The sequence below is a fragment of the Salvia splendens genome, chromosome 13 (assembly GCF_004379255.2).
Source record: "Salvia splendens isolate huo1 chromosome 13, SspV2, whole genome shotgun sequence".
In the NCBI taxonomy this organism is placed as follows: domain Eukaryota; kingdom Viridiplantae; phylum Streptophyta; class Magnoliopsida; order Lamiales; family Lamiaceae; genus Salvia; species Salvia splendens.
Window position 1 is genome coordinate 4,519,663 of NC_056044.1, and position 20,381 is coordinate 4,540,043.

The 20,381-nt window shown below is 36.8% G+C and overlaps 1 protein-coding gene across 4 annotated transcripts; it reads left to right on the forward strand.

The window, feature by feature from the left end:
• The first annotated feature begins 267 nt into the window (after positions 1–267).
• On the forward strand, positions 268–8,707 carry LOC121760286 (eukaryotic translation initiation factor 4G-like). 4 transcript variants are annotated; one of them, XR_006041864.1, is made up of 11 exons: positions 268–433; positions 529–758; positions 966–1,087; positions 1,441–1,602; positions 1,771–1,829; positions 1,924–1,980; positions 2,359–3,123; positions 3,251–3,640; positions 3,736–6,494; positions 6,581–6,683; positions 7,774–7,906. XR_006041864.1 is itself a non-coding variant. In XM_042155941.1 (11 exons), the coding sequence occupies exons 2-11, from the start codon at positions 607–609 to the stop codon at positions 8,418–8,420; spliced, it is 5,217 nt and encodes a 1,738-aa protein (XP_042011875.1). In that variant the 5' UTR covers positions 268–433; positions 529–606; the 3' UTR covers positions 8,421–8,707. The 4 variants fall into 4 exon arrangements, 3 of the variants coding, with proteins under 3 accessions (XP_042011875.1, XP_042011876.1, XP_042011877.1); XM_042155941.1 differs by adding an exon at positions 8,057–8,707 and having other exon boundaries at positions 3,736–6,683; positions 7,774–7,971; XM_042155942.1 differs by lacking the exon at positions 1,924–1,980 and adding an exon at positions 8,057–8,707 and having other exon boundaries at positions 3,736–6,683; positions 7,774–7,971.
• The last annotated feature ends 11,674 nt before the right edge of the window (positions 8,708–20,381 follow it).

Here is a 20,381-nt window from a genome sequence, read left to right on the forward strand (position 1 = left end):
TAGAGAATAAAAAACAGACAGAAAACCACACTCAGCCTACCATCCACGAGGAATTGTCTACACAATTGGTATTTTTTTTATCTAAATTTAAATATATTAATTTAATTCACTCCCATATAAAATTAGCTAAATTAATTTAATTAAGGTTTGAGAAATTTTTACTCAAATGATGAGACAAACTTAAAAATAAAAATATTGTAAAGTAATTTCCTTAATACTATATGTATATATGGTTATGTGCCCACTTTCTTCGTCGTCTCTGTTTAACCATAAAACACAAAATCAAACGGTTAATGCACAGTAGCATTTTTCCTTTTATGTCTTTCTTCTTCTCCATACACTTTTCATCTCCCCTAACGGTCCACCCAGGGGCATGGTTCCCGCCATTCCTCTCTCCCACTAGAAACCTTAATTTCTCTCTCACACGCTACAGGTTCAATTAGTTTCGCATTTTGATCGATTTAATTTAATTGTTTCTCTAATTGAATGTGCGACATATTATTGATTCTGATGGTTTTGATTTGATAGGTTGATCCTCGTAGGGTGTTGAATTCGTCTGAATTTCGGGAAAAGCGGTTCTTTTTTTGCCATAAAAGATTAGGATTTATGTCCCATAATCAATCAAGGGCTGAGAGGAGCGATTCCACGCAGTACAGGAAAACCGGCCGATCCAGTAGCTCCAATCAGCAGCGTCAGTTCCACGGCGGCGCCTCCAATAAGGGCGGTGGCGGCGCCCCTTCAAATCCTGCCGGCCGCCGGTATGCCTTTTCTGAGATTGAATTGAATTTAGACTAGGGTTTTGTTGCTTTCTTGCGCATCCCTTATTGCATACATGTGCGGATGAGTTTTGTGTTTTTTTTTGGTAGACATGATTGTGAATGTAAGAGCTAGGGTTTGGAGGGGGGCGGGGATGTGTTTGGTTGTTGGATGATGGGTTGATGTTTTGTTTTGTTTCTGTGATCCAGTTTCAATAAGAAGTACAACAACAATGCCCAAGGTGGTCCGAGGGTAAGAAGTTCGAATGTGGGTTCAGATTCTGCTGGACATGCTTTCCATAATGGTCCTCAAGAACAGCAGCCAACTCATGGTATGTTACTTGGATTTTTTGTTGTTATATTACATTCATTAGTAGTGCTACTCGCCGAGTGCTGGCAATTGGAAACGAGTATTTTCTTATTCTTTCCAGGAAACAAGTTGAGTTTATTTGTATGACCCTTATTGTTGGATAGATGGTGGTTATCGAAGATGATAAATTTTTGTTCGAGGAACATTATTGAATAGGTTTAATTCTAAGGATCATGCACACACAACGATCATCATTATTCATTATTTACGTAATTTTCCATGAATTCTTGGTTTTATTGTTTATCAAGTTACCAACTTACTGGTTCTTCTTTCTGATGAACTGTCCTTTTACATATTTGGTTGGGGTATCTATAGTTAGCGGCATACCTACCAATGTCAAGCTGACAGATGTTCCTGCCCAAAAGACCACACAAACTGTTCCTAGATCTCTGTCTTCTGATGTTTCAAATGAAGCTCCAACATCTAATGTTTCTGCTGCTAATCCTGAGTTTGAGTTACCTAAAACACCTACTAAAGGTATGGCTTGTTGTTAGTGCACAGTATATTTTAAGCAGTTGAAATGACTCTTGACATACTCTCAAAATAAGATTGAGAATAGTATGTTAGTTACTCAGTGTAACAGTCGTGTCTTTGTCTTTGTTTTTTCGATTTTCATATGATATTTCTGTTTGTTCCATGTTTCAGGAGATGCAGCAGGGCCACTTGACCTGCAGTTCGGCTCCATAAGTCCTGGTTGTATGCAGGTAATGCAGAATTCTGTGGAGGGCCCTTCAATATTATTGTTTGAGTCCTCAAACTCCAATTTCTAATTACAGAAGGTGCCTTTCTGTTTTTTAGATACCTGCTAGAACAAGCTCTGCACCACCAAATTTGGATGAGCAGAAAAAGGATCAGGCTAGACATTCTCTATAATCTATATTTGATTTTCACATGGCTTCCAGAAGTAGCTAACAGATGGTAAAGGATAGAGTTGTATGATGTCTTCATGATGGAGAATTGCCTCGCGCATTATAATGCTAATATTTTTTTGGGTTTATGAGATTGTGCTTCAATGATGTCTGCAAAAGTGAAAGAAACAATCTAGACCAGAGGGTTTTGTCTACTTAACAGGAACTGCGTCAAATTATGCATCATTATATGAATTTCTTAGATTTATTGATGGGTTGTTGCTCAAGATTACTCATTTCTAACAACATGCAAAATGCAACATTATGATCATGATAGCTATGCTTCTGTGTAGCATGTTTTGCTAATCGGATAGTTTCACTTCAGGCTCGCCAAAACTTATTAAGGGCTGGTGGTCCTGTGCCGATTCCCTTGCCCAAGCAACCAGCTGTAAAGAAGGATGCTGGTGTTCCAAACCAAACAAATGCTCGCGAAGCTCACCCACTTTCCAGATCTAAGAGGGACACTCAGGTATCTGTTGCACCACCTGTAACTCAAATCCAGAAGCCAGCTATACATGCTATGCAAATGCCATTTCACCAGCCACAGGTTTCTGTTCCATTTGGTGGTCCCAATCCTCAAATTCAGTCTCAAGCCATGCCAGGGGCATTGCCTCTGTCAATGCAGATGGCCCTACCTATGGGGAATTCTCAAATGCAGCAGCCAATTTTTATTTCAAGTCTCCAGCCACATCCGATGCAGTCTCAAGGAATGATGCAAGGACAGAACTTTAACTTTCCACCACCGATGACTCATCAACCACCTCCTCAGTTGGGTAACATGGGAATCAATATGGCCCCACAGTTTTCTCAGCAGCAGGCTGGAAAATACGGCGGTTCTGGGAAAACTGTGAAGATTACACATCCAGATACTCATGAAGAGTTGAGACTGGAGGGTTCGCCTGCTCCTAGATCACATCCTGTTATGCCACCTCAATCACAGCATCTCCCACCATTTCCTCAAAATCACCAGATGAATTTCTATCCTAATTCTTATAACACAAACCCTGTCTATTTTCCTGCTGCTAGCTCCATTCCATTGAGCAGCAGCCAGATTCCACCCACTTCTCAACCACCAAGGTCTTACAATCAGGTTAGTTGGTAGTTTTCTTTTAGTCTAGTTTTGCTCTGCTTATTTTAATGCAAAAATTCCATGCCTTTATAGGATTGAGTGAATTTTTTTTTGTTAATTTGTGATATTTTTGCCTCATCTACTGCAGGTGATAATTAAGCCACCTCTTGGCATTCATGGGGAGAAAGAGCCATTACCAGGTACAAGTTCAGTTACTGTGAGAAAGGCAGAGCTAGAACCATTAACTTTATCTGGAGAGGATTGTGCTCGTGCACAAAAGGAAGTTGAATCATCATCTCGGATTTCCTCACCACATTCTAAGCCTGGTGTAGGAGTGTCATCTACATCTGCTGCATCATCAGGTTCTATCAATGTGGATGGCGATGCATGCAACACTATGGCTCCTGCTTTTGTTCCTAAGGATGGTTCTGCATCAATATTAAAAAGCACTGCTACTGAGGCAAGAAATAAAGTAGTCGTGCCCGGTTCAGTTAAAGATGTATGTAGTGAACCACTCAAACCGGGCCAGCAGGATCTGGTATGATATGTCTGTTTGTTTATCCAGTTGTAAAGTACTATCCACATTAAGAATGTTTTTCATGATTTATGAGCTAGATTACCCTATTATTTCAGGTTGGCAGCCAACCACCCTTGCTCTCAAGTTCGATTTCTCGATCCTTGGATGCTGAAGCAGTTAACACAAAATCTCCATTGCCTAGAACCAATTTCGCATGTGAAACTTCCAAGGAATCATTATCAACTGCTGTGGCTACATCTGAGGTTGACTTGACAAGTGAGGACATTGGAACTAATAATGTAAATAGTAGACAATCTGAGCCTGAGATAACTGCAGACCGGGAAGGACAGGCCACATCTCAGAGTTTAAAATTTGATAAAGACCATTTGGACACATCGTTGAAGTCTCTTTCTTTAGAATCGCCGAAAATAACTGGTGAGGTTGAGGATATCACTGAAACAGAAATTACATCCAGCACAGGGGGTCTATTGGAAGGGACAAAGAATTCGGAAGAGTCTTTAGGCTGTTGTACTGATGATGTCAACATGGCTGATAATTATGCTGCATCTTCCCATAATATAGAAGGCGGTCAAAATGCTGATAATCCTGTGTCAATGAATGGTTTATCTGCACAGGATGATAAGACTTATATAGCAGACACAAAATGTCTTGATGATGCATCAAAACCCGATAATGAAGATATTGACAATAATAGTGGCAGTTTAGTCCCAACTTCCTTGAGTATCAGGGATAAAGTCTTGGTAGATGCAAGTGTGTCTAAAAGTGCTCTACCTATAGAGAAGAAGAAAACAAGAGAATTATATAGGAAAGCAGAAGCTGCTGGTACCAGTTCTGATCTTTATATGGCGTACAAGGGCCCTGAAGACAGGAAAGGTGTTGAGATCTCTGCAGAGAGCATTGAAGAAACTTCAAGCAATAACATGAAGCAGACATCCTATGAAATCTCTAGAGAGATTGACCTTCCAAGTGAGAAACCTCCTCTGACTAAAGTTGAGCCAGATGATTGGGAAGATGCTGCTGAAATTTCCTCTCACTTAGAAAGTTCAAAGAACGGAAATCAAGGTTCTGATGTAGATGAAAATGGATTGACAACTAAAAGATATTCCCGAGATTTCCTTTTTAAATTCGCGGATCAATGCACTGATCTTCCAGAAGAATTTGAAATTAATTCAGACGTAACTGATGTATTGATTGTTTCCAGTGTCAATATGCGTGAGTCACATCCTAGTCCTGGACGAAACATTGACAGGGCTTCTGGAGGTTCTAGACCAGATCGACGTGCAAGTGGCTATGGAGATGAGGATAAATGGAACAAATTTCCTGGCCCACTTATGTCAGGGCGAGGAGATATGCGTGCAGATACTGGATATGCGAATAATGTTGTTGGTTTTCGACCTGGCCAATTCGGTAATTACGGTGTTCTAAGGAATCCACGACCTCAGACACCCATGCTTGCAGGGGGAATCTTGTCAGGGCCAATGCAGTCCATTGGTCCTCATGGAGTATTGCTAAGAAATAACTCCGAATCTGATAGATGGCAGCGGGGAACTGCTTTCCAGAAAGGATTGATGCCTCCTCCTCAGACACCACCCCCAATTATGCACCGAGCTGAGAAGAAGTATGAAGTAGGCAAGGTTACTGATGAGGAAGAAGCGAAACAGAGACAGTTGAAGGGCATATTGAACAAACTTACACCTCAAAATTTTGAGAAACTGTTCCAGCAAGTTCAGCAAGTCAACATCGATAATGTTATTACACTTTCTGGAGTCATCTCGCAGATTTTTGATAAAGCTCTGATGGAGCCTACCTTCTGTGAGATGTATGCTGACTTCTGCTTTCACCTTGCTGTGGGCTTGCCTGAATTGAGTGTGGACAATGAAAGAATCACTTTCAAGAGATTACTCCTGAACAAATGCCAGGAAGAATTTGAGAGAGGAGAAAGAGAAGAACAAGAGGCTAATGAAGCTGATGAAGGTGAAAGTAAACCGACAGAAGAAGAGAGAGAAGAGAAGAGACTGCGTGTTAGGAGACGGATGCTGGGTAACATTAGACTAATTGGAGAATTATACAAGAAGAAGATGTTGACTGAAAGAATAATGCACGAGTGCATTAATAAATTGTTGGGTCACTATCAGAATCCCGATGAAGAAAACATAGAAGCTCTATGCAAATTAATGAGCACAATTGGTGTAATGATAGATCATCCCAAAACAAAGGACCACTTGGATGCTTATTTTGACATCATGGCACAGCTATCCAATAATATGAAGCTGTCTTCCCGGGTAAGATTCATGCTGAGAGATTCTATTGATCTCAGAAAGAATAAGTGGCAGCAGCGGAGGAAAGTTGAAGGTCCTAAAAAGATTGAGGAGGTACACAGCGATGTTGCGCAAGAACGGCATGCTCAAACTAGCAGACTTGGTCGTGTATCCAGCATTGGTGGCTCTATAAGAAGGGGCCCGTCTATGGATTTTGCTCCTAGAACTCCTAGTATGTTATCTCCTCCAGGTCCACAGATCAGCAGTTTTCATCCTGGTGGGCCACAGCTACGTGGCCATGGCTCTCAGGATGCTCGGATGGATGAGAGACATTCGTATGAGAACAGGACGATGTCTATTCCACTGCCTCAAAGACCCCTTGGTGATGATTCCATAACCCTTGGGCCACAAGGTGGTCTTGTCCGAGGAATGGCGTTTGGTAGTCAGCCATCTGCATCTAGCTCTCGTTTGGCTGAGATATCAAGTCCTGGAGATGCACGCAGGGTGGGCCCTGGTCTAAATGGATTCAGTTCTATTCCTGAACGGGCAGCTTATGGCCAAAGAGAGGATCACGTTCCAAGATATGTGCCTGACAGGTTTGTTGCTCTATCCAGTTATGACCAAGACAGGAATGTTACACATGGAAATAGAAATACCGATCGCATTGATAAATCTCTGCCAGCTTCTCCACCTGCTCGTGGTGCTCTTCCAACTAGCGCAGAAAATATGTGGACTGAAGAGCAGTTGCGGGAAAATTCGATAAAGACTATTAAAGAATTCTTCAGGTATTTATGTCCCCAATCCGGAAGTTTGTTGTTTCATTATGCTATAATCAACCTGTCTCACTCCCCTTTTCTTGATGTTATTAAGTTGGTTGAACTAAATGTTAGATTTCTCATTGAAATTTAGAAGTGAAATTGCATAATTAAGTATTAGACATCTACAGCCATCAGGCTCGTTTGTAACTATTTCAAACTGTACTTCCTGACACATCTTGACTATAATTTGTTGAGAAGCACACAGATGGATCAGCATCTGACAACAAAAGGAAATGAATTTAAAATTTGTGTCGAAATTCTTCGGGTTTGACTTTAAGCAAGAGAAAAATTTAGATGACGGTTTACTGTAAAATATCTCTGGAGGTCTTGTTGTGTGTTCTTGACTTCTCTCTAGGTCTCAATCTTCTGAATCTTTCTGGGTGTGACCTATGTTGAAGTTTCCGAACAGATAAAACCAACACTGGAAACTCCTAATCCATGTTATGTGATGGATATCATTTTTATTACTTCTTTTTTATTCTTTAGCTTCTTAGGAAGATGAATTTTCGTTGTATATATGTATTATTGCTGGGCATCCTAGAGTACTTTGATATGACATTTGCGGAATATCTTTGAAGGCCAGTTTTGAGCATCAGCTTGACGCCTTCTCACCTGTTAATTCCTGCACCGAGTCTTTAAATCAGAGAGTGTGGTTTGTATTGTGTCAAAAAGTATGCATGGTGGCTTACATTGGAACTTTGAACTTTAGGGTAATACATTACCTTAATCTCAAACTACTCGAAATGTTGATATAGAACTCATAATATGACGATAGAGAAATGATAGATATCAGTGTCCCTTATGATTGTGTCTAGGAAGTAGGAACATTTACTTTTTCTTCAATATTAGGCTTCCCTCAGTTCCCTACAAAAAAACATGTGGAACGCAGCAAATCCATGTTGTGGTCACCCTTATCGATGCTTACCCTTCTTTTGCCTGAATATTCTAGTATGATATATGCACAATGTTGTTGGTGTGGTGGCTTTATTTTGATTGAGATTATCACGTTGGCACTTCAGTAATTTGCTAAGATGAATTCAATCTGTTTTTCCTCCAGTGCAACACTTGATGAGAATGAAGTTGCATTGTGGATCAAGGATTTGAACGCCCCAGGCTTATTTCCCTCAATGATATCTATCTGGCTCGTTGATTCATTTGAGAGGAAAGACATGGAGAGGGAGCTCTTGACAAAGCTTCTTATTAACCTTACAAAGTCGCGAGATGGGTTGCTAAGTGAGGCTCAACTCGTCAAAGGGTAAGTCAGTCTCGACATGCTTTCGGATGGTCACTATTACATAAAAGTACCCAATGCTGATATCTGACTTATCATCACTTCACAGGTTTGAATCTGTTCTAGCTGTCTTGGAGGATGCTGTCAATGATGCCCCGAGAGCAGCTGAGTTCCTCGGTCGTTTTTTTGCTAGAGTCGTCTTAGAGAATGTCGTTTCGCTCTCTGAAATAGGGCAGTTGGTATACGAAGGTGGAGAAGAGCAAGGGAGCCTTGTAGAAGCAGGGATTGCAGCTGATGTTGTGGGAACCATCTTGGACACAATCAAATCGGAGAAAGGGGATTCTGTGCTGAATGAGATTCGTTCAAGCTCGAATCTGCAGCTACAGAAGTTCAGACCTCCAGGCTCGAACAGGTCATGCAGGATAGATAAGTTCATTAGAAGACAACGATGCTCATCGGATCAGGCCTGGTAGAGAAATTCTTGTTTTTTGTTCTGTTCTTAGGTAGTTAGTACTAGTATTACATTTTCAGAAGTATATTATATATCTATTATATATATATAATATATCTGCTGGCCGTTGTGGAGGAACTGTCCCTCTTGTTTATTTTGACAAAATCAGGTCGTCGATTACAGAATTATCAAAAAGGTTCGATTGAGTGAGCATCCTCTCTTTTGCTTATTGTTTTTTAAAGCTGGTTAATTTGCAATAAATATAATATTGTTTTTATGAAAATTAGATGAAGTAAAATTGCTGTACAATGATTTTTTGTTATGAATTTGTTGATAATATTTCTCATGATATTCCTCGATCGGATTAATTCTTTTTATTGTATGAATACATGACGTGCCATTTCATACATCCCTTTTAAATTTGTGTGAACAAATTGATGATTGACGAATGTTCAGAATAAAATCCTTAAAAAGATTTGGAGAAAATTGGTTAACTAAATGTGAGAATATATTAATTGTTGGAGGGAAACAAACAAGCATGTGCCTATATTCACGCAACCATGGTCTTCATTTTTAAGGTTTCCAATTTCCAAATCTTTAAACTTTTCATGTTGATGTCGTTGGAATATCCATTTTTCCGGATTCCAAGATTTTGATTTTTGACGCTCTCAGGATAAATTTTTTGGTTCCGCCCACTGGTACATATAGGTGGGTAAAAAAAGATAGAGAATGAACAAGAAAAGTTACTTCTTATGGTACATATAGGTGTGTAAAAAAAGATAGAGAATGAACAAGAAAAGTTACTTCTTCCGTACCATAAGAAAATACATTCTTTTCTTTTTAGGACATCCACAGTGAGGCGCCCTAAAGCCCGTTCTATGCACCACCACGTTAGCATTTTAGCCTCTTGCCCTTCCACCTGCAGTGGGGCGCCTATCGGTTTTACTATTGTTTTGTTAATTAATTTAAATGTTTTCAAATATATAAATGCAAATTAATTTAAAAACACAACAATTAAATAGAAACGACAAATAATACATTGATTAAAAAAAAAGTTACAATGGTTATAAATAAAAAAATTGACTATTCTACAAAAGCACCAACTTCCGGCGCAACTCATCGATCAACCCCTGGAGGTATTCGGCTCTGGTCGGATCCGTACACTTCATAAGGGCGTTGTGCGTATCCAACAACGTCCACGCCATCGAGGCCGTTGCCAAATCCGAGTAGGCAATTGTCGTCGGGGTCGGGGTCGGCATCGTCGATGGGGGGCGGCGGCCGAGGAGGATGTCGCCTTCGCCTTCCCATTGTTCTTCGCAGCCTTGACGCCTATGGGACGCCGCCGGGAGGACATCGGTGTGCTAGAACTCTCTTCCTCCGTGCACTTCCGATTGAGGTTCACCGAACGAGTTCCGCTTTTGCTGGTCGTGTAACCACTAGTGTCGGTGGTCTTCGTCCTCTTTGTCGCATCGTTGTGTAGAATCCCGCCTTGAAACTTCTGTTTGTCCCTCAAGAGCACCCAGATCCTGAAATGCTTGAAGTCGTCGTACATGGATTGGTACGACAACGTCGCTCTATCGCGTACGTCACTCAAGCTCTTGCCGTTTCCCTGATCCCTCGAGCACTTCTCGTACTCCACCACGAACAGGTTGACTTGCTTCTTCACCTGATCCCAGTGCTTGCAGAGCTGCTCCCTTTGGCGCTTGTACGCGTTCGGCGGCTTCGCCCCATTGTAGCGCTCGGCGATGCGCTCCTAGTACGCGAGCTGCTTTTGGTTGTTCACGAATATTGGGTCCTCCGATATATCCACCCAACACCTCGCCAAGACGAGGGTTTCATCTGACTGTTAGTTCGTACGACCGGGGGCGTACTCTTCATTCGTTGCCGGAGGTGGCAACTTGTACACGCGGTACTTGGTCCGCTTCTTTCTGGCGGGGCGGCAGCGGCGGAGGGGACGGCGGCGGCCGAGGCGGTGGCGGAGGCGGCGCGACGGGAAGAGGCGGCGGCGGCGAGTTGGAAACGGCTCCATGTCAGAGAGACCGTACGAATCCGTACTGAAGTCGGGGTCGTACTGCGTGTTATCGCCGAACGACCGATATTCGCTAGGTTGTGTACCCAGCCACCGTGCGCCATCTCCAAATATCGGGCTACCAGGACTTGAGTATCCACCGGAATCCATTTTATAGCGTAATTTGAGAGTTGAAAAATGAATCGAAAAGTTACAAATGAAATCTGAGGATGAGGTATTTATATAAACAAAATTTCCTAATTAAAAAAAAAACTAAAACGCGTTGCATCGTCCGCGTCGCCCACAATGGGCGGACGATGCCCTATCGTCCGCGCTTCATCCGCGGACTAAGCTTAGGGCGCGGACGACGCATCGTCCGTCGTCCGCCCCATTGTGGATGCTCTTAGAGCGTCCCACAAGATTATGCACTTTTTAATTTTGAAAATTATTTTCCCTCTAATAAGGTGAGATTCATTCTGCACTAATAATACTTTACTTAGGTATTTTTTACTACCTCTATCTTACTTTATCAATTGTACATTGAAACATTAAAACTTGTGTCCAACCAAAAGTGTATACTCTTATGGGACGAATAGAGTAATATTTAGGTATATTACCAAAATATCATAATGTTGCCCTGAACAAAGGTATTTCAAATGACGCAAAAGATCCCTTGTCTTGATTGCTTCTAAGAAAAGTACATTCATGTGAAAACTCAAATTTCCAGAATGTGAATGACTTTAGTTTTGTTGATAAAAGTAATATACAATAAGATTAGTAGATATTTGTAAAATTTCCACAATGTGAATCCCCAACATTTTGGGGAGAAGAAAGTTCTCTGCAAAACTAATCAAAATCAAATCCATAAGTTGATATATTAAGGCTGGATTTCTAGGTTACCTAACAATTAAAGTGCATTTCAAGAAAAGATATAAACAACAAAATCTCTTAGTTATGTTTCTGAAGCTGGACTCTTCAATCTAGAAGTTAGTTAAACGAATTACAGTAAGATAGTAGGACTATCATAGTAGTATTGTACAATTCTAGCTCTTAATTCTAGACTAAATTTAGAGATCAAATTTGAGTGCAAATCTTTATACCAAAGATTCGAATCCCTATAACTAAATAAATTCCATTTAGATGCTAGTAACGAAAAACGTACATTTTTCATTAATTTTTTTAAAGAAAAAACTCCATTTATTTATATAATTAACAACTAATTTATACATTTCGGTTATTACTTATTACAAATCCACTTTCCTAATTGACTCTATCACAGAAATCTGGTCACTGTTCATCAACAACAAATATAAGCATACTATCAGAAAATATATAGTGGCAACACAAAAAATTCCTAGTTTAGTTATCCAATTTATCATTTTTTTTCTTCATATCAGTGTCGAATTTTAAAACTAGAAGCAAAAACTAAAAGCCATATCTCAATGCTTTAATGATCTCGATAATGAAATCTATGTCTAGATTTGAATTAATTCAACCATAACATTTATACTATAAAGTGGAGATAAAATCACCAACCTCCATCCATGCTTTCTTCATTTGATGTAGAGGTTGAATCCACCATTTGATATTTGTCATCACGATTGACTGGATTCTCCATGATTGATGTTATCCCCTTTTTGACCTCAAGCCTTTAATGATTCTTTTAATGGATAAAGAATCAATAATCTTTTATATATATAAGTATGTATATATATGGACTATATATTTACGTAGGTAAATTGCCGAGAGATGTTGTACTTTTCTCATGCATTTGATAATGCTATACTTTTATGCATATCACTTTGCATGCATATGATTTTTCTCGTATATTATTAGCACGGTATCTCCATCTATTTATAGATAATCAACCGATACCATTAACTAACAATTCAAGGGACGTGACTTTCCAAAACAATAACCAAATAGAAGTTATATTAAAATAACTACTTTTCCATACCATAAGCCAACCGCCAACTCAATCCACGGCATTACACATATATATGTCACTATTTTAATATATATTCATATTTATAATTCATTATTGTATATACATATATTATCTTTCCATATATATATATATAATATTCTATTATAAGGTAAGAGAGGAGGGTTATCAATATACTCGATTCTAATTCTTTAATCGAAACCGATCCATCACGGTATCGTCTTTAATATTATAATCATTTTTAACCTTCAATATTATGAACTTGAACTTTAATAATAAACCGATAGATACACATGTCACATAAGAATATAAATATTCTTACATTCTCCCACTTGACCTTTGTATCGTCTTGATGGTTTAACTACCATAATGTGCACTTTTATATCAAGTTCAAAATATCCTTTAAATACCATAATAAAATTAGAACTAATCGAATCATGGCGGTCACACATCATTAAGCGACATGATTCCTTCCATGTATCACAAACCAATTCCAACTTTACGTTGTCCTTTCATTGAGATGAACATTTATTCTCAATCATCATATGTTATCCATAAACCATAAGTGTATACACATACTTTAATGATAACATATTCAATAAACAGAAACACAACTTTAATTGAATTACAAGTGTCTTATACCTTATGAGAACAATATAATTGCATAGCAAGACTTTCTCTATAATACCCATATGTTTTTCATGGCCAATAAACATTTGGGTGATAATCCTTTATTTAACGGATCCGCTCTAATTATATTTGTCCTAATATGCTCCATGGACACTTTATGTTTCTGTACTTCTTCCTTTACAGACAAGTACTTAAACTCCACATGTTTATTACATTTCATGTACTTGTCTTTCTTTGTGAAGAAGATATCTGCGAAATTATTCCCTAAATTCTCAACGGCTTGGATATAATGTTAACAATCCCAAGTCCCGAGATTAAGTTTCACAATAAATTTTCACGAACCTTGACCTCAAAGCATGTCAAAATTCAACTTTCATAGTAGAAATAGCAATGACAAACTGTTTTCCACTTTTCCATAATATTGCTCCCACGACTTAATGGAACAAATAACCAAACGTCAATTTTCTACTAATGACGCATCCGGCATAGTCTGAATCCGAATATCCAATGACTTTTATGTCATCAGATCCCCTTTTCATAAGCATGTGCTCTTTGGTGCCTTGCAAGTACCTGAGGACTTTTATTGCAGCTTTCCAGTGACCCTTTCGGGATTACTTTGATATCGACCCAACATACCAACAATAATGTAATATTCGGTCGCCTACATGTTTGAACATAGTTCATCCTCCCAACCACTGACGCATAAGGAATTCTTTTCATTTCCTTACGCTCCAATTCTATTTTAAGACACTGTCTCCTTTCAGAATTTGAGCTTTCCTTATAGAGCAACTTTCCATTCTATATCTCTCCAAATTTTATTGATATATCTTTTATGAGACAAATTCAACAATCATTGTGATCTAATTCAAAATATTTCTATTTCAATCACATAAGATATCTCTCTCATATCATTCAATTCAAAATCCATATGCTCCAATTCACTTTTAGGACATTTCATTTTACCGAACTTGTCTCCCTTCTGAATTGGATCAATCCTTAAAGAGAGATACTATTTGTTAAGATCATGTAACATACCCATGTCATTTGCAACAAGCAAAATATTATCAACATATAAGACTTACTTTATAAACTCGCTCCCACTGATTTTTACATAGATACATCAATAATAATGATCTCTACAAAATCATACGACACAATGGTATCATTAAACTTTTAAAACACCATTCCCAGGAAGCTTGTTTTAGTCCATATGACTTACTCAACTTACATACTAATCTTTCTTGTTATCTGGTCAAGAATCCTTCAGGTTGGTCCATATAAACTTTCTCTACAAATTCTCCATTCAGAAAGGTGGTTTTTACATCCATTTGGTAAATCTCAAGATCATAATGAGCCACCAAAGCCAAAATAATTCTTAAAGAATAGTCACTTTTCATGGCTCGTTGGAATGAGTAAATATTTATCACGGCTTATGTCACATTCACTTTTAATAGTGTAAACCACAGTCATTTGAAACGACAAATTTTCTTTTCCTTACTGATCGTCTCAATATTTATTGTGGTTCACTATTCTTTTCTTGAATTGTGACAAGTTCATCTACTTCATTTTCGGTTAGTGGGGTTTACACATCATCATGTTGTTATATTGTGTCTTTTGATTGTGATACTATAAGAACAACAACTTTAGGTGCAACAAAATGTGGATGAACCTTATTGTGGACTACTTGAATATCCACCTTACTGGTTTCACCACTCCCACTAGTTTTCACCATTTTCAATGAACCTAGCATTTTCCGTTTAAACTGTCCTCGTACTGTGGTTAGAATAATAAATGTATCTTTAATTTTTCCGGATAGCCAATAAAAAATTCACTAACAATCCTTGAACCAAGAATCTTTTCATGTGGATCATATATAACATTCCTTATGCTCAACAACCCCAAAATACGAATATGCTTAAGCTAAGTTCCCTTCCCATCCACAGTTCAAAAAAGAGTTTTAGGAACTGTCTTACTAGGAACATGATTAAGCATATAAGTAGTCATTAAAGCATAAATCCACAATAAATAGGGTAAAATACAACAACTTAACATAAATCTAACCATTTTCCTTAAAGTACGATTCCACCTTTCCGTTTTAGAGTATCGGGCATTGTATGTCATGCACAAACGCCTCTACTTCGAGTAACTTTACAAATTACATAAACTCTCCAACTTTATCCGATCTCACAACTTTAACTTTTCCATCTAACTGCCATCCATCTTGTCGACGAATACTTTTAGGACATTCACTGACTTGGATCTTTCATGCAGTAGACATTTATTCTATAATGTGAGTAATCGTCAATAAAGATGATAGAAGTATTTCTTACTAACCGAAGAAGGAATATCAAAGACCACATTTATAGTATGTATTAACATAATAAGTTGAGTGCTTCTCGTGGCTGATTTCCTTATAATGTGTTTAGTTTGCTTCCCTTTAATGCAATCTATACACATATCTTAGGATACTAAATTCCAATTTTGAGGAAAACTTTCACACTTTACCAACCTCATAATCCTTTATTTGGAAATATGACCTTTCTTTAATACCACAAGAATGCTGAACTTTTACTAGACGAACTACGCTTAACGCCTCAACTTTAAATATTAAATAAGGATTCAGAAAACTTTGCATCAAGATTGTATCTATTAAGTGAATCAAATAATGTACCATTACCATCATAGTAATCATTTCGGTACGATGTAGATACACCATATCAATCTTGTTATTAAAACTTAAGTTATCCAATCTACTTACGAAAACAAGAGTTATAGCATATTCAGGCTTATAGAGATAATCTTTAAGATCTAAATGGCATTCGATGTCTAAGATCAATCTGTAAGTCTCAATGCCTCTATTCAATGCTTTCGTCATGTTTTCTATGAACAAATATTGTTCAACTCCTTTTATAAATTGGATTGAACTTAATCAATGTTTAATATGAGACAAATGAATTATAGCACAAAAACTTAACCACCAAGTATTACTAGGCTTTTCGATAAGATTTAATTCAAAGTAAACAAAACCGTTATGTTTAACTTTCTTATCGAACCAAGCCTTCCTTTTCGGAAAAACTTTCCGGAAGTGTTCTATTTACTTGCAAATAAAATACTTCTTTTCCTTATGGATTTACTTTTTAGTACCTTTCAGAAAAGGTTAATCCTTCCTTTTTGTCTTTCTTACTTGGTTTTCTTTACTGGTGCCAACACCTCCAAGAACTATGAGATTCGCAATTTTATAATTTATCTTCTTTAATCTCCCTTCCTTTTAAACTAACATAGCCTTTGATTCTTTAAACGTCCCATTTATCTTTAATGGTTTAATAATTCACCTGGAACTGGCTAAATTCAACATATAGGGAGTTCATGATAAATTGGGCTGAGAATTGCTCAAGAACCTCCATTCTCAAGGTCGTTAATTTTACTGCCAAGTAAAACATGTTTGTTACATGATCGTAATTTGCTGAGACCAGTCAAACTTCTTTGTAGTCAGCTCATGCATTATGCTTCCTACAATTGACTTATCAGCCAAACCCGATTGAAAACACTCTTTAATTTTCTTAATGAATTCCCTTGCATTTCTGTCATAGGCAAAGAAGATTTTAAATTTTCTGCCATCGTCATTCTCATAAGGTCAACCTGTTTGATCACTCTCAAGTCTCACATTGAGATTTTTATTTACAGAGTGACATCTATAATGGTTGAGGATTCCTCTTCCGTTATTATGACATGGTCCAATATCTTTACACCCAGCGTTAGCCGGATCTATTCAGACCATTCTCCATAATTTTGCTCATTAATTTAATAACAGAGTTAGCATATGCATACAAATTTTATAAAGCTGCAACATTTATACATGCTTTTCTATACGTGCTTGAGTTCTTTAACACAGATTCATAAATAGTAATAAAACTTTAAATAACATGCATTCAAGTAACCTTTGGGTGACACTTAAGCACATGTACTTTCAGCGATGCTAAGTATATACTTTAACAATTAATCAAACTAAACATATATCAAATAAGCATGTTGCCTTTGGGTATACATACTAAATGACACATGAATAAATGATTAATCCATTTCGTATTTATTAACTATATACAATGATCCACCTTTGGGTGATCTCCCAGTATATAGATAATAAAATAATTGATCAATCAAACTCTTATGTCATTTATAGCATCTCTATAATCATGATCAATTAATTAACATTTATCATTTTCAATAAATAAATGCAATATAACAAGACCACTTTGGTGATAAACAAGTTATATATTATTTAAATATTGAAATCTTTAATGGGTAGAATATCCTTATATTGTTTTTAACATTTCATAAAACAATTACCTAACACACAAGCGGAAGTATATTAACCAAAATAAAAAAAATCCAAGCATTCAAATTTTGATTTTGAAATCACATAAATGGTGAATTAACCAAATCTAGATTGGCTCTGATACCAACTAAAAGTCATATCTCAATGCTTTAATGATCTCGATAATGAAATCTATGTCTAGATTTGAATTAATTCAACCATAACATTTATACTATAAAGTGGAGATAAAATCACCAACCTCCATCCATGCTTTCTTCATTTGATGTAGAGGTTGAATCCACAATTTGATATTTGTCCTCACGATTGACTGGATTCTCCATGATTGATGTTATCCCCTCTTTGACCTCAAGCCTTTAATGATTCTTTTAATGGATAAAGAATCAATAATCTTTTATATATATAAGTATGTATATATATGGACTATATATTTACGTAGGTAAATTGCCGAGAGATGTTGTACTTTTCTCATGCATTTGATAATGCTATACTTTTATGCATATCACTTTGCATGCATATGATTTTTCTCGTATATTATTAGCACGGTATCTCCATCTATTTATAGATAATCAACCGATACCATTAACTAACAATTCAAGGGACGTGACTTTCCAAAACAATAACCAAATAGAAGTTATATTAAAATAACTACTTTTCCATACCATAAGCCAACCGCCAACTCAATCCACGGCATTACACACATATATAGTCACTATTTTAATATATATTCATAGGGGAGCGTTATTCTCCTTTTCACATCTTAGATCCTTTTTCCTTCTTAATATTACGCGTTAGATCTAAGGCATCAACGGATCAGATTGATTCTATAAAACTGGTTCCGTGTTGCATTATAGAAGGTGGTTGTATGCATTACAGGGTTATTATTGACATTTGACGGAAAAGTAACTGCCACATTTTGGTATCTGCGAATAATGCACCACGTGGTCACGAGTAATGCATATAATTGACTATATAATGCACAATATGTGAACTGCAATGCATACGAATAAGATGTACCATGTTATGATGTTTGGACACACGTTTCTTGTTTCCCCTAAGGGTTTAATAAGCATAGGGGCTAGGGTATAGTACGTAGACACGTATGTAATCTTCACATGGTAACGAGTAATGAATATAATTGACTATATAATACACAATTTGTGAACTGCAATGCATACGAACAAGATGTGCTGTGTTATGATGTTTGACACACGTTTCTTGTTTCCCCTAAGGGTTTAATAAGCTTAGGGGCTAGGGTATAGTACGTACGCATTAATAACAAATTATAAAACGATACGAATAATTCACCAAATTGTCACGAGTAATGGATGTTATTAACTATATAATGCACAATATGTGAACTGCAATGCATACGAATAAGATGTACCATGTTATGATGTTTGACACACGTTTCTTGTTTCCCCTAAGGGTTTAATAAGCTTAGGGGCTAGGGTATAGTACGTATACATTACTAACAAATTGTTGTTATTGGAATATACGTATGTGCATTATTTGGTTTAGGTAGTGCATTATGTAGCTGTTAATTGTCATTATCTCAGTATATTATGCATTATTAGAGGTATTGTGTATATGGGTTAATCAACGGATTGAAGATTACATACGTGCATTTAGTAATGTCTACGTACTATACCCTAGCCCCTAAGCTTATTAAACTCTTAGGGGAAACAAGAAACGTGTGTCAAACATCATAACATGGTACATCTTATTCGTATGCATTGCAGTTCACATATTGTGCATTATATAGTTAATAACATCCATTACTCGTGACAATTTGGTGAATTATTCGTATCGTTTTATAATTTGTTATTAATGCGTACGTACTATACCCTAGCCCCTAAGCTTATTAAAGCCTTAGGGGAAACAAGAAACGTGTGTCAAACATCATAACACAGCACATCTTGTTCGTATGCATTGCAGTTCACAAATTGTGCATTATATAGTCAATTATATACATTACTCGTTACCATGTGAAGATTACATACATGTCTACGTACTATACCCTAGCCCCTAAGCTTATTAAACCCTTAGGGGAAACAAGAAATGTGTGTCAAACATCATAACACAACACATCTTGTTCGTATGCATTGCAGTTCACATATTGTGCATTATATAGGCAATTATATGCATTACTCGTGACCATGTGGTGCATTATTCGTAGCTGTTTCCAGCCATTATTAGATTGCTATTGTACCCTCATAATGCACAAAATAGGACAAATAATGCAACACGGGATTAATTACCCAATGTTGATCTTGACCGTCCATTTCTCTAATCTAATGGCTGATATTAAGAAGGAAAAAGGAGGAAATATAGGAAAAGGAAATGAATACATCCCTATATTCATATTTATAATTCATTATTATATATACATATATTATCTTTCCATGTATATATAATATTCTATTATAAGGTAAGAGAGGAGGGTTATCAATATACCCGATTCTAATTCTTTAATCGAAACCGATCCATCACGGTATCGTCTTTAATATTAGAATCATTTTTAACCTTCAATATTATGAACTTGAACTTTAATAGTAAACCGATAGATACACATGTCACATAAGAATATAAACATTCTTACAAAAACAAGATTATAATAAAGTCAACAACAAATAAAACAATATATCAAAAAATTACCACGTCCACGAGGTTTGGTAACAATATTTTCTAGGAATAACAGATCAATTAAGTCAAATGAAGTAGAATATATCTTGACTAGTGACGTGTCGAACTAAGTTTATATTTGTATGTTTATGACATCAATATTAAATGTAAGCAAATATATTATATATGTACATATAAATTCAGTAGTTCAAACTTTTTAACTTATCAATGTGAATAGCACCAAGATTATTGTGAACATGAGATAATAATTTACAAATCATGAAGGTTAAGCAAATAGAAAGACTTATTACATCAATACGATCGAACGCAAAATACTAAAGCTGATATTCATTTCCACATACAATACAAAATGAAATAATAGGTAAAATATATATTTGTATGTTAGTTATAATGACAGTTACATAAAACACAACCTTTGAAT

Bases quoted from the DNA above. Each gene is read 5' to 3' on its own strand.
- LOC121760286 (XM_042155941.1), top strand. From the start codon at position 607: ATGTCCCATAATCAATCAAGGGCTGAGAGGAGCGATTCCACGCAGTAC. The intron at 1,981-2,358 runs GCTAGACATTCT...GTTTCACTTCAG, and splicing joins ATGAGCAGAAAAAGGATCAG to GCTCGCCAAAACTTATTAAG. The intron at 7,972-8,056 runs GTAAGTCAGTCT...ATCACTTCACAG, and splicing joins GAGGCTCAACTCGTCAAAGG to GTTTGAATCTGTTCTAGCTG.